General features: G+C 42.3%; 1 protein-coding gene across 6 annotated transcripts in view; it reads right to left on the minus strand.

Moving 5' to 3' along the window:
- Nucleotides 1-14,906, minus strand: part of REXO1 (RNA exonuclease 1 homolog) — a 373,818-nt gene that overhangs the window by 305,674 nt on the left and 53,238 nt on the right. For all 6 annotated transcript variants that reach the window (XM_068233863.1, XM_068233861.1, XM_068233862.1 and 3 more), the window contains exon 2: nt 12,304-13,754. In XM_068233863.1, coding sequence (XP_068089964.1) covers nt 12,304-13,754 — 1,451 coding nt within the window. The remainder of the gene's footprint in view (nt 1-12,303; nt 13,755-14,906) is intronic.

Below are 14,906 nucleotides of genomic sequence, written 5' to 3' on the forward strand. Positions count from 1 at the left end.
CTGCCTCTGACGCGGGAGATCAGGGTTCAAATCTCGGCTCTGCCTGATCAGTAAGCCAGCACCTATTCAGCAGGAGACCTTAAAGTGATACTGTAGGGGGTCGGGGGAAAATTAGTTGAAGTTACCCGGAGCTTCTAATGGTCCCCCGCAGGCACCCTCTGCCCGTGCAGCCACTCACCGATGCTCCAGCCCCGCCTCTGGTTCACTTCTGGAATTTCAGACTTTAAAGTCTGAAAACCACTGCGCCTGCGTTGCCGCGTCCTCGCCTTCCCTGATGTCACCAGGAGCGCTCGGCACAGACCATACTGTGCCTGTGCAGTACGCTGCTGGTGCCATCAGTGGGAGTGAGGACACGGCAACGCAGGCGCAGTGGTTTTCAGACTTTAAAGTCTGAAATTCCAGAAGTGAACTGGAGGCGGGGCCGGAGCATTGGGGAGTGGCTGCGTGGGCACTGGATGTCTGTGGGGGACTATTAGAAGCCCCGGGTATCTTCAACTCATTCTCCCCTGACCCCACTACAGTGTCCCTTTAAGCAAGTCTCTGTAACACTGCTACTGCCTATAGAGCACGTCCTAGCGGCTGCAGCTCTGGCGCTTTGAGTCCGCCAGGAGAAAAGCGCGATATAAGTGTGTCTTTTGTCTTCTTGTTTTGTTCTTTGTCTGCTAAAAATCAATAAATAAATAAAAAAGTTAAAAAAAACCCCAAAACAAAACAAACCTGAGCTTCCCACTGACATTTTGCGAGTGATGTTGAAGAAAGCGGAGCCTTTGCCATTTGCCAGGTACGATACTTATGGCCACCTTTCACAAAGATGCAGCTGTGACATCAAGAAGTGACAACAAGCCCACAATTATCTTGTATTATAATGGAAAAAAAAAGGAAAAGAGGACAACCTGGGCACTCTGACTGCTACCTACACTTGTCAGCAAGTGACCAGGAAATTGGCAATTGTTCTAGATATGTCTGCATACAACACATTTGCATAATAATGCACCTCAGTCACTGCAGCCTTGATAAGACAGGTCCAGACTTAAAGCGGATCCGAGATGAAAAACGAACTATAACAAGTAACTTGTCTATATATCTTATCTAAAGTTTAGATAGTTTACACAGCAAATCTAGCTGCAAACAGCTTTAACAGAATATGATTTCTTCCTGTGATGCAATGTCAGAGGCTATGTTCTGTTTGTAAACCTTACACACAGGCAAGCTGATCTACATCTCCAGCCCTCAGTATTGAAAACCTAATCCCCCCCCCCCTCCCCCTCTGCCTCTGAAATCTCTGGATAGTAAAACCTCCCCATCCTCCTGCCCAGACTGAACTCCCATACGCCCTTGCTACTGTCTCAAAATGCCAAGGCACTCTGAAAAGCTGTGGGCGAGGCTTGTTTAGTTTACAGTGAATTAGAGTATTAACCACTTCACTACTAAGGGGTTTTACCCCTTGAGCACCACAGCAATTTTCACCTTTCAGCGCTCCTTCCATTCATTCGTCTATAACTTTATCATTACTTATCAAAATGAAATGAACTAGATCTTGTTTTTTTCGCCACCAATCAGGCTTTCTTTAGGTGGGACATTATGCCAAGAATTAATTTTATTCTAAATGTGTTTTAATGGGAAACAAAAAAATGGGAAATTTTTTTTTTCAGTTTTCGGCCTTTATAGTTTTTAAATAATGCATGCTACTGTAATTAAAACACATGAAATGTATTTGCCAATTTGTCCCAGTTATAAAACCGTTTAAATTATGTCCCTATCACAATGTTTGGCGCCAATATTTTATTTGGAAATAAAGGTGCATTTTTTTCAGTTTTGCGTCCATCCCTAATTACAAGCCCATAGTTTATAAAGTAACAGTGTTATACCCTCTTGGCATAAATATTTAAAAAGTTCACTCCCTAAGGTAACCATTTATGTATTTTTTTAATTGTATTTTTTTTTTTAATTACAAAAAAAATAAATTTGGGAGTGTGGGAGGTAATGAGTTAATTTTTAATGTTTAACTAATGTATTTGTATATGCAAAATGCTTTAGGGTGTAGTTTTACTATTTGGCCACAAGATGGCCTCAGTGAGTTTTTGTTTATGGGACCTGCAAACCTACAGGAAGTACGCTTGCAGTAAGTTCAGGGAACCTGGGCAACTTTTTTTTCAGTTAGGTCAACGAACGTGAACGATTCTTCCCGTTCATTGATCTCCAGGCGAGCGGGCGGCGGCAAGCACGAGCGCGGGGGTGCGCGGATGAGCGAGCGAGAGCGCGGACAGCGGCGGGTACGGATTTCTCCATCCCTTGGTGGTGACAAAGTGGAAAAAGGGACGGAGAAATCCGTACCGTGGGGGGTAAAGTGGTTAAAACTAAAAAAGTATTTGGTTTGAGGAATGCCCTATAAACTATATGAAAGGCACAGGATTGTGTAGATCAGGGGTCTCAAACTCGCGGCCCGGGGGCCATTTGCGACCCTCGATACAATATTTTGTGGCCCTCGCCGGCAAAAGCTTCCTTATAGTTCGCTTCAGTGCTCCCAAGTAATCCGCCGCATCCCCGCCGCTAAACAATCCTCCAGCATTTCCTGGAAGGGGCAGAGCTTTCAGCTTCAGCTCTGCCCCACCTGACGTCAATCGCCGCACGGATCGCCGCCTCTCCCCGCCTCTCTCTGTGAAGGAAGAGTGAGAGGGGCAGGCAGAGGCGGCGATGCGCCACGATTGACGTCAGGAGGGGCAGAGCTGAAGCTGAAAGCTCTGCCCCTTCCAGGAAATGCCAGCGGATTGCCCCTTGGGCAATTTGGGGGCTCTGCAGCCTTCGTTTTGCAGCGGGGACACGGCGGATTACTTGTAATGGGAGCACTGAAGCGAACTATAAGGTAAAATAGGCAAAATAGTTTGCTTCAGTGTGAATTTGATTTTGAAATAAAACTCAATGCAAGGGACGGTGGGGGGGGGGGGGGGGGGGGGGGGTAGAGCTGCTGATTGTGAAATCCCTTATGCGGCCCAGCCTCATCCTGACTTTGCCTCCTGCGGCCCCCAGGTAAATTGAGTTTGAGACCCCTGGTGTAGATGGAGTGCTTGCTTAAAGTGGATCCGAGATAAACTTTTACTCATTGCATAATTAACAGCAGAAAGAGCATCAGCTCCAGCATCATCATCCAGCCCTGCCTCAACATCCACCAGCACAACATAAACTCCGGATTATAAAGGGAAAAAAAAAAAAAAAGTGTTAGGTCTGCTACAGCAACAGAAAGAGAAACACATTTGCACTGCAAAAAAAAAAAAAAATCTGCTAAAAACAGTCAAAAAAAAAAAAAACACACACACACACACACACACACACACACACACACACACACACACACACACACACACACACTATAGTATATAGAAAATGTCCTTCTTAGGTTGAAAAAGAAGATAACACTGTCAGACACAGGTACATCCACAACATATTAAATAGCATAAACGGCAAAGCCACCAACCAGTGCAGCTATCAGAGTCAAGACAGAGTACCTGATGTAACATATGGGTAAGTTGAGCAAGAGTGTGACCAATAAATGGGGAGAGGGTGTCCCCTTTGCTATAGGAGTAAAGACAATTCTGAGCCCAGAGGGATGATACACCAGAATTTGTCATAAGATGCTACATTTAATGAGGGGGTGTCACCTGCTCCATGAGGATATTGCCCACTTTTATAAACCCGAGCCAATCTGGGAAATTAGAGGGCCAGATCAGTCCTCCAATCCCTTCCTAGATAGATAGGATCAGGCAGAAGGAAAAAAAAAAAAAAAAAAGACAGAAAGAGAGACAGAAGAAAGAATAAAAAGAAAGCAGAAGAAAGAAGTAGAGTAGCAAAGGAATAATAGGAACCTGCCGGGAGAGCCGCCCCACACCTTCCGTTCATCCCCCAAACGCTAGAGGGGAAGGGAAAAAAAAAAAAAAACAACACAAATGGCAGTTAACAGAGATCCCCCCTTTCAAATTTAGCCGAGGCACTTACATGTACATGTGGGGCCACTCTCCCACTAGCCTGACATAAGGGACCGATACCGGTCTGATTCTTTAAATTCAAACCATCCAAGCCAGGTCTTCCAAAATTGCTTCCTGTTGCTCCTGTTTCCCTTGTAGGGTTGAAGTGAGGTCTTCCATATAACGGATTTGATCTATTTCTCTAAGCCAATCTTGCACCGTAGGGGAATCCGCAGATTTCCACCTCCTTGCTATCAGTGCTTGAGCAGCGTTTACAGAGTGTCCGCTAAGAGTTTTTTTTATATTTGCGAATAGACCAAGTATTATGGTGAAGTAGGAAAAATGCTGGCGAGTCAGGGGGCAGGAAGTCCGTCATTTCATGCATCAAGTCCCTTATGTCCGACCAATATTGGGTGAGTTTAGTACATGACCAATATATGCATCATGTTCCCTACTTCTCTTTTGCATCTCCAACACAGGGGTCATCTTATGCAGTCTGTAGGGGGTCAGATACTATCTTGTGAATATTTTGTACCCTGCTTTTTGATTCTTAGAGGAGATAGATTACTTATGAGTGAAAGTGAGTATTTTTCCTCCAGTTTGTCCGTGAACACCCATCCCAGGTCTCGCTCCCATTTTTCTTTGTACGCTGATGCAGGAGAATCCAAGTCTTTTAGAAGCGAATACATAAGTGAAAACATACCCCGAATCGGTCCCTCCCCTTGAAAACCGTGAGGAATCTGCTGAGACTGTATTTTGTGCCCACGGACACAAGGATATGTCTAAACTGGAGCCACGACCAGTGGTCCAGATCTGTGGAATTAAGTTTTCTTGCAGCGCTGACAGTGGTATTCAATCCCCCTCTGATAGGATATGGTGTGCCTGTTGGGGGGGGGGGGGGGAAGTTGGGGGTTAGTTCTGAGCCAGGGATGGTAGCTCCTGGAGGGTAGACCCAAAGGAAAGGATGGCTTATTCAACATGGGGAGGAGAGGCGAGGGCCAGGGTGAGATTAGTGATTTTCCTCTATACTTTGCCAAGGTTTGAAGTGTCTGGGAGACAAGGAGTGCCGCTGGGTCCTTCACCTTGTACAGAGATGCAGACCAAGGGATGATGTCGAGACGTCCACCCGCCATCTCATTTTCCATACCCACCCAAAGTTTATATGGAGATTGTCTGTGCCAATCTATCACTCTGATGAGCATTGCGGCTGCATGGTATAAGCGAGGGTCCGGGACCGCCATATCACCTAATTCCTTAGAGGGTATTTGAAGCAAGTACTTAAGCCTCGGCTTACGGCCATTCCATATAAATTTAGAGAATGTCTGGGACAGTGCTCTAAAGAATTGTGAGGGGATAAATATCGGTAGCATCTGGAAAAGATATAATAGGCAGGCATAACCATCCTTTTGATAATATTTATTCTACCAAATTAAGAGAATTGAGGCTTCTCCCATTCCTGGAGATCTTGTTTAATTTTTTTGTGGGTAGAGAGGAAGTTAGTGGCCAATAGGTCTCTAGGATTAGGAGTGATCTGTACACCGATATTTCAGTGCTCGGGAGGGCCATTTAAATGGAAAGTTGGCTTGTAATAAGGCCTTCAGGTCCCTAGGCAAAAAAACTCCAAGGGCCTCACTTTTATCATAGTTAATGGACATGTTGGACAGACGGCAATACAGTTTAAATTCTGCTAATAAATTAGGCAGAGATATATGTGGATTGGTGAGGTAGAATAAAAGGTCATCTGCGTATGCAGCCACTTTATGAGATGAAGAAGGCAGGGAGACGCCCATGATATCAGGGTTGTTTTGGACTGTACATAGGAATGGTTCTAGAGAGAGTGCAAAAATTAAAGGGGAAAGTGGGCATCCCTGCCTTGTTCCATTCTGAATGGCGAATGTCTCAGACAACACCCCATTTGCTTTTACCCTCGCATATGGACAGGAGTACAAAGCCTTAATGCGTTTCCTCAGCTTGCCTCCCAGACCAATATGGCGTAAAGTCAGCTCAATGAAGTCCAAATCCACCCTATCAAATGCTTTTTCAGCATCTGTTGATAGAAGGGTAGGGATAGACCGGGACCTCACCCAATAAAGAATATTCTGGGTGCGGATTGTGTTATCCCTCGCCTCTCTCCCCGGTATGAAGCCAACCCAGAGTGCCGTATATACTCACCCACCTTAGATTGATTATTTATCTTAGAGGAACTACCCGAGGGCGAAGGAAGATTGTACAGCCCATAATAATAGTCCCCGAAAACCCTTGATCTATCCTCATATTTGTGCAGCAGCAGTAATTTTTTTTTATCTTTCCCCCCGCAATATAGTTAGAGAGATATATAGATAGATATATGAATTTAAGAGCACTCGCTAATAGAGAGCAACATTTGTTGCCATATTTGTAGAAGGTGTGGTGGCAGCGCTCTGCCGCATATTTGGCTTTGTGGAACAATAGTTTAAGAATGTACCTTTGTTTTGTCAATTCAGCTAGTACAGTTGTGGCGAGAGTATTATTGTGTTGCAATTCAAGAGTTCTGATATTTGTGAGGGTGTCCTGAATTTCCTTCTCCCTCAACCGTTTCCATCGGGCTCCTTCCCTAATCAATAATCCTCGTGCAAAACATTTGTGAGTTTCCCATACTATGAGAGGGGAAGTATCTTCACTAGTATTGTTTTGGAAAAATACCTCCATATTATCTTTAAAATTTTGGAAGAATAATTTGTCTTTAAGTAGAGAGTTAAGGCGCCATGATGCTGGCCCGCGTCTATTTTCTCCCAAAGCGAGGTCTACTGATACTGGTGCATGGTCTGAAAAGGCTATGTTGCCAATCGTAGGGGAGGTAGAGAGTGATAATAGATTGTGGGAGATGAATATATAATCAATTCTCGTGTAAGAATTGTGGGAGAACGAGAAGAACGTATAATCTTTCTGAAAAGGGTTGTGTAATCTCTAAACATCTACTAGCTGCATATCATGGAGCAATGTTTTGCACTTATGAAGAAGCCTTAGGGAAAATCGGGAATTTCTGAGAGGAGGAATCCAGAGTTGGGTCTAAAGCCAGGTTGAGGTCGCCACCAATAATTATGCTTCATTCAGCAAATGTTTTAAGTTTAGATAGGAAGGCATGAAGGAAGTTGATTTGCTAGGAGTTGGGAGCATAATAAGAGCCGATGGTGATGTTTTGATTGTACAGGGTGCCTTTAAATTGAAACGACCCATTGGCTCACTAGCGGTCAGGAAGAATGGGGTGTCTCTGGATATTAAAATCGCTGTACCTTTTGTTGTGGTTTCTTGAGGAATGCTGTAGAAGGCATGTTTGTAGTATTTATTGAATAATTTGGGCGGTTTGGGGCCTTTAAAGAGAGTTTCCTGTAAGCAAATTAAGTTAGCTCTTTTCTTGTGACATAAGTTTAGAATTAAGGTTCTCTTTTCTGGGAAATTCAAACCCCTGGCGTTCAGGGACAACAATCTAAGTGACTGCTGGAATATGAACGAAAATGGGGCAGCCCAGCCGGCATGCAGTAGGAGAAGAGGCTCAAATTAGGGAGAAAAAAAAGAAGTATAGACGATAGGGATGAAAAAGAAGAGAAGAAGAAGTAGTGAAGTAGTAGAAGAAGCCACATCTTCAGAAGAGGTTGAGTACAGTCAGTACAGAAGCGACAGGTTTTGGACTAGTCCATCTCTTCATGGGGGGGGGGGGGTTCTCAGGGATTTATTTTCAAAAGCACTTAGTAAATGGCAGTTGCTCTGTCCAACTGCCAAAAAACTGTAGCGAGCACAGAAGCTGGCCAGCAGCATGGTTTAACTCCTTTTTAGGGAATAGCTTTACAAAGAATAAAAGCCTTGCTGAGAATCACCGAAGAAGAGATGGACTAGTCCAAAACCTGTCGCTTCTGTCAGAGATTTCTACGACCTACTCTATTTTTTTCCGACATAGTGCCCCTTTAAGAAACTTCAGTCATCTATGCAAAAGAGCTTCTCTAGCTCTGCGACTTTATAAATTTGTGGACAGCACAGCCTTTTGAAGCTCTTATCTAAACGGTCACTCATTGCTTCTTCTTGGTTTATGGTTTTTCTTTAGAGAAAAGTTCAAAGGGTTATGAGCCTGCTCTGTGAAATCATTTAGAATGCTGAGGGTATTGTGGTAACTGCAATTATTATAGAATGATGCAAGGTTATTAGTTAAAAAAAAAAAAAAAAAAAAAAAAAAAAAAGCTACATACCTGAAAATAAAAATGACACTTATCTTTGCTACTAATGTTCTATTAGGGCCCGTTTCCACTAGTGCGGCGTGCGTCTTGTAGACGCACGCCGGCACTGAGCGGGTGGGCGGGATCGCAGGCGAATCCCATGAGCCGTGCCATGCACGGCTATGAGAATCGCAGCCTCCGCCGCAAATTCTGTAGGGGGTTCCGGCCGAATCGCTACTGCAAGCGATTCGGCCAGCGGCGCCGTTATCCCCTATGGCAGAGTTTCCCCGCGCGATTTGCCTGCGGGGAAACCCTGCGACTTCGCGGCCATTTCTGCGAGAGTGGAAACGGGCCCTTAATTATCTGTACTACAAGACCAACTATATCATACGTTTTTTTTTTCACTTCAGTGTCGCTAAGTTTTCTCTTAGCTGATATTTTTTACATCTTAACATAATGCCTTTTAAGCCACCAGCAAGCAACAGAATACTCAGAATAATTTTGACAGTACTTTTCACCTACTTGATACTTTCAATTGTAGAGTGCTGAACCGTGATTTTAAAAAGAAAAAGAAAATGAAAAATGATTTCCTGGGAGAAGAGTTACAAGAAAAGGTGAATTGAATAATTCCCCATGGGCCCGAGTTATTCCAAGTTTTCTCCTAGGTAATACTTCACATTTTATCAAAAGTATTTGAAGCAACCAGCAAAGAAGAAAATACTCTTTTGGTACTTTAATTGCAGAGCTATGAAAAGTTATTTTAAACAGAAGATGAAAATGTACTTCCTAAAAGAAAACTTGGGAGAGGACATGAATTGGATTGGGCCTCATGTGTGTTACAACAACAAATTATCATAAAATAAATTAAATTACCAAAAAAATTCTTAAATTAGCACATGTACATTATTTCTCATACCTTGTCAATTACTGAGTTAAGCCTGGTACACACATCTAATTTTGATTGGCCAACTTTATCACCTATAAGTAGCATGAGAGCCAACAGATTTTGACCTCTATGAACAGATTGTGTATGGAAAGCTGTAAAACTAAATGGAACTAGTAAAACTTGATGTGTGTAGCAGGCTTAAGGGTTCATACACATGTCAGATGTTGACTGGCCAATTTACCACTTCCATGCAGCATAGTATTAAGGCTAACAGGTTTTAAAGGGACTCCGAGCACCTCTCATGGACATGCCTTTAAGACAGACGACTTCCAACAAAGTCGTGCTATGACCCCTCTGAAGGAGCCTCTTGCAATGGCCATGCGTGTCACTTCCTCTTCCTGCTTCATTCAGTGATGCACTTCTCTAACAGAGAAGACAGAGGTGACCAGGAAGTTATAAAAAAGCCCAGATGGTAGCCTCAATTTTTAAATTGAAATCGAACGAAAACTATTTGGTGTAGAACGGCGATTCAGGCATCAGATGAAAGAGGAGAGCACAAGCTACAGGTAAGAAGGGTATGCATCTTTAAAGGGGCACTACAGCGAAAAACAGTAAAATTTAAAATATGTGCAAACATATACAAATAAGACGTACTTTTTTTCCAGAGTAAAATTAGCCATAAATTACTTTTCTCCTATGTTGCTGTCACTTAGGGCTGGTGCACACCGAGCGGCTTTTTGGGCGTTTTCAGATCCGCTTGCGGCTGCAGATCTGCTTGGTCAATGTATCTCAATGGGGTGGTGCACACCAGAGCGGGAGGCGTTTTGCAGAAACGAAAAATGCCGGGGTGAGGCATTTTTTGGATTTCGGATGCATTTCTGCCTCAATGTTAAGTATAGGAAAAATGCAAAAAGCTCTGAAAAACGGCACTTCAGAGCGGTTTTGCAGGCGTTTTTGTTACAGAAGCTGTTCAGTAAGAGCTTTACTGTAACAATATATGAAATCTACTATACTGAAAACCGCAGCAGCAATCTGCAAAACGCTAGCAAAATGCCATAGAAAAATAAAAAAAAGCGTTTCAAAATCTGCTAGCATTTTGCGGATCTGCTAGCGGTTTTTGGTGTGCACCAGGCCTTAGGCCACATACGCACATCAGACCATAGCCTTTTGAAAATGAAAGATCACAGACCAATCTTACCACCCTTCATGTAGTATGAGAGCCATACTCTACACAGTCTTTTCTATGGAGCTAAACTCCACATCAGAAAAAAATCTTTGCAAGATGCTGCACACACAGATGCTGTACAGACACAAAAGATCAGTATCTGCAAAAGATCTGTTCCTGCCAAAGATCCGTTCCTGCAAATTGCAATGATAGTCTATGAGATCTGCAGATCATCATACACACATGATTTAACTGACATTCATCTGCAGATCAAGCAATCATCTGCAGATCTGAAAATCCATCCTGGTGGATCTGATCTGCAGATGAATGTCAGTTAAATCATGTGTGTATGATGATCTGCAGATCTCATAGACTATCATTGCAATTTGCAGGAATGGATTTTTGGCAGGAACTGATCTTTTGTGTCTGTACAGCATCTGTGTGTGCAGCATCTTGCAATGATTTTTTTTCTGATGTGGAGTTCAGCTCCATAGAAAGGACTGTGCAGAGTATGGCTCTCATACTACATGAAGGGTGGTAAAATTGGTCTGTGATCTTTCATTTTCAAAAGACTATGGTCTGATGTGTGTATGTGGCCTTACAGTAGACAGTAGAAATCTGACAGAAGTGACAGGTTTTGGACTAGTCCATCTCTTCATAGGGGATTTTCTGCAAGGCTTTTATTCTATAAATATATTCCCGAAAAAGGATTTAAACAATGATGCTGGCCTGCTTCCTACACAGTTTTTTGGCAGTTGGACAGAGCAACTGCCATTCACTAAGTGCTTTTGAAAATAAATATATCCCTGACAATTCCCTATAAAGAGGTGGAGTAGTCCAAAACCTGTCACTTCAGTCAGATTTCTACTACCTACTTTAAGTGACAGCAACATAGGAGAAAAGTAATTTATGGCTCATTTTACTCCGGAAAAAATGTACATGTTTGCACATATCTTATATTTTACAGTTTTTCGCTGCAGTGCCCCTTTAAGTAAAAGTAAAAACGAAACTAGCTGGCAGGGGGGGACCATAGGAGCCATGAGTGACTGTGAGGGCACAGGATGTCTGCAGGGGGCTGGTAGATGCCCCAGGTAAGTAAAACTTTTTTTTTTTTTTTTTACAGTTAAGGTTCCCTTTAAAGGCATGCCGATGAGAGGAGCTCGGAGTCCCTTTAAATACTATTAACAGATTGCGTAAATAAGCTCTCATACTACATGGAAGTGGTAACAGTGGCTGGTTACTAGTAAATCAAAATTGGTTGCGCGTGTGCTTCCTTAAAGTAGCCATACATCTAGCGACGATGGTCAGATTTGACCAAGAGAAATCTCTCTCTAATCGAATCTGATTAGAGAGAGTTCTGTTGGCTTCACCATACACCGCACGCTAATTCCCAATCAATTTCATGCTGAAATCAACCAGGAATCAGCCTTGTGTCGCTGCATTCGACTGCCTCGCAAACCCCAACACTATCCTCAATGTTAAATGTCCCCCGGAGCCCAGCGCAAGTGCTACATAACCTGTCAGCAGCCTCCATTTGTCCCCCGCTGGTTTCCGGGCACACCCTGTTCTCCATACACGTGTGCCATGTGGTTACCAAGTAACGTGGGCGCGTGTGATGTCTGACATCATACGCACGCCCTTGCTAGGCAACCGAGTGGGGCACGTGTGTATGTAGAGTGGAGTGTGCCCGGAGTCAGCAGGAGGACAAGCGGAGGCCCTGGACAGGTAATGAAGATTTTGCATTGGACATGGGGGGGGGGGGAGGGATTTAACATTAGAGGGGACAGCGCCGGGGGTTTCATCACGTTAGTCAATCGTCCCAAAATTGCACACAGTTACCGATGCGCACCTGATCATGCAAGTCTGCGCAACAACTTGCAGCAAGTACGATTGACTTAAGCGACCAATTTTGTCTTGAAATTGGTCGCATTGTTGGTAGGACATGCACTTGGCGGCACAGATTTTATTCTGATTCGATTATAATCAAATCAGATGGTTGATTGGCAGCCAAGTCGCCGGATGTATGTCTACCTTTAGATGACAACTAGTTTAAAATCAAGGGTAAGAAATAAAAAAGGCACCTGGCATCTCAAACAACAAAATTACCTGTTTTCCTTTCCTCCCTTTGTCTTCAGTCTTAACATCCAGAGACTCATTAAACACTCGAAGGCATTCCTCCATTGTATCATGGTCAGAGTCTAAATTATTCTCAAGAATGGAATAATGAGATTCAGAGGAGTCAACAGAAGATGTTGAACTTCTACGAGGTGTACAGTTTGTCTTCTTTGCAACTTGATTACAACTTTTACTACTGCTTTTATTTTTATTTTCCTCCTCTTCACCACTGCTCTCATCCCCAAACAAATCCACATGACTAAGAGTTCGCTGTTTGGTTCTACTTTTTGCTGTCCTTTCACTGGGTTCTTTGGACTTTCCAAATGATTCAGATTTCAATTTTTTCGCCCTAAATTTATCATGAATCTCACATACTACATGTTTTGATTCTTTTGCATGGAGGCCAGCATTTGGTTTACTTGCTGCATTGTTAGTTATTCTCTTGTTTTTGCTTAGTGATATACTGACTGAAAGAGATTCTGCACACAGTCGAGGAGCATTCTGTACTAGGTTTTTTTTTGTCTTTTCATCACATGCCAACATCTTTCCATTCTTCGCATCTATGACAGAATTTCTAACAACTTTTTTTGATTTTTCTCTCTTTAGCCCCTTATCAATAGTCTTGTTCTTTCCAGAGTCAGATTTTTTCATACCTTTATACTGTACTGGGTTTACTTTAACTAGGTCTTTGCCCCGATTTCCAACATCATTCACATTATGCTGTACAGCACTCTCTTTTACTGTCCGTGTAGTTTTATCTTTGGCCTCTGCCAAAAAGGAATTTTTGTTTGTCAAAATAGGTGTGCCAGAGTCATCTTCTGAGTCAGAAAACTTAGCCTGTACTAATACATCAGAAGTTTGACTGCGTGACTTCTTGATGCAAGGAGCACAGCTGTCATCTGGGCCAACAACTCTGCTCCTTTTGGTCATTTTTTGATGTTTACCCTTGCTTAAAAGTCGAGCAGAATAATTTGACATGGGATCATACTCCATATCGGTACAAGGCTTAGAATTATCAATTACATATTTTTTTGTATTGTGTTTTGAAATTTTAGACGGAACATACTCTATACATTTTTTTTTTATAGTTTCCTTTTCTAGATCATCAAGCGTATATTTGCATGGCTTAACTGAATGTGAAAGAAGAGTTGGGTTATAACATAAACCACTCTTTCCCGAGTCAATTGGATCATATTCCAAAGGGGAAAAACTGCTAGGGTTTGCCAGTCTTTTAGGCGTGGGATTGTACTCCTTTTGCGTTTCCAACAGCACTTCATATTTTCTCTGCTCCCTTTCCACCTCATTCTTGACTTCTTCAATAGCTTTATTGACTTTCTCCAACTCCAGAATATCCCGAGAAGGCTCAAGAACAACCCCCAAAATGTCATTATCCAAAGAAGAAGAGGGTATAGGTGGAAGCTCAGGGCTATATGGATCATATTCTGTATAAAAATAATAAAATAGCCATATTTAGGATATATTCTTGTACAAAAAACAAAAACAAAAAAACAGTAGATACACATCCCTGAATAACATTTAACCACTTAAGGTCCACAGACTTGCACCCCTCTAGTTTCGAATGGATAACAGAAGCGCCAAAGAAGGGTAAAATACTCAAACTTTTAAAATGGGGGGCAATGGATGACTTACCTAACCAATAAGGACAGTGGTAATGTCAAAATGCAACAAACAATTTTATTCTTACTCCAACAATCTTTGCAACGCGTTTCGCGGGTCCAAGCCCGCTTCCTCAGGCAATATAAAAACAAGGAGCAACTGTAAAAAAAACAAAAAACAAATGTAGCATGCATATAAACTATGTAAAAATTGGGCATAATAAAGGCCATAAGATGATATAAGATAAGTGTCAAAATAAAAATATAATGCGATATGTCATAGCGTTTACACCAATATAAAAAGCCGCATACAGTGAGGGTGTAATGTCTTTGTTGCTTTATCCACTGTTCCACTTACAGTTGGAATTGTTGTTCAGCAAATATATATCAATTTATGGATGTTTTATGCGCTTGTATGCGGCTTTTTATATTGGTGTAAACGCTATTCCGTATCGCAATTTGACACTTTTTATCTTATATCATCTTATGGCTTTTATTATGCCGAATTTTTGCATAGTTTATATGCATGCTACATATGATGTTTTTTTTAGTTGCTCGTTTTATATTGCCTGAGGAAATGGGCTTGGACCCGCAAAACGCGTTGCAAAGATTGTTGGAGTAAGAATAAAATTGTTTTTTGCTTTTTGACATTACCACTGTGTCCTTATTGGGGAGGTAAGTCATCCATTGCCCTCCATTTTAAAAGTTTTAGAGTATTTTATCCTTCTTTGGCACCGCTGTTATCCATTTGAATTTATGTCCACTTGTTGGATGGGTGTGACCACCTTTTTTTCTATCTACGGAGAGCGACATCTTAGCCTGAGTGGGGACCAGTGTTGCCAACTCGTCCCTTTAATTACGGACACATCTAAGTTATACAGGTTCTGGGGCTATTTGCACATAATCAGTGCCTTAACTGCATCTACCTAGCCACAAAACCTGTATAATTCATATATGTCAGTAATTAAAGGGATGAGT

This window comes from Hyperolius riggenbachi, chromosome 1 (assembly GCF_040937935.1).
Source record: "Hyperolius riggenbachi isolate aHypRig1 chromosome 1, aHypRig1.pri, whole genome shotgun sequence".
NCBI classification, from domain to species: domain Eukaryota; kingdom Metazoa; phylum Chordata; class Amphibia; order Anura; family Hyperoliidae; genus Hyperolius; species Hyperolius riggenbachi.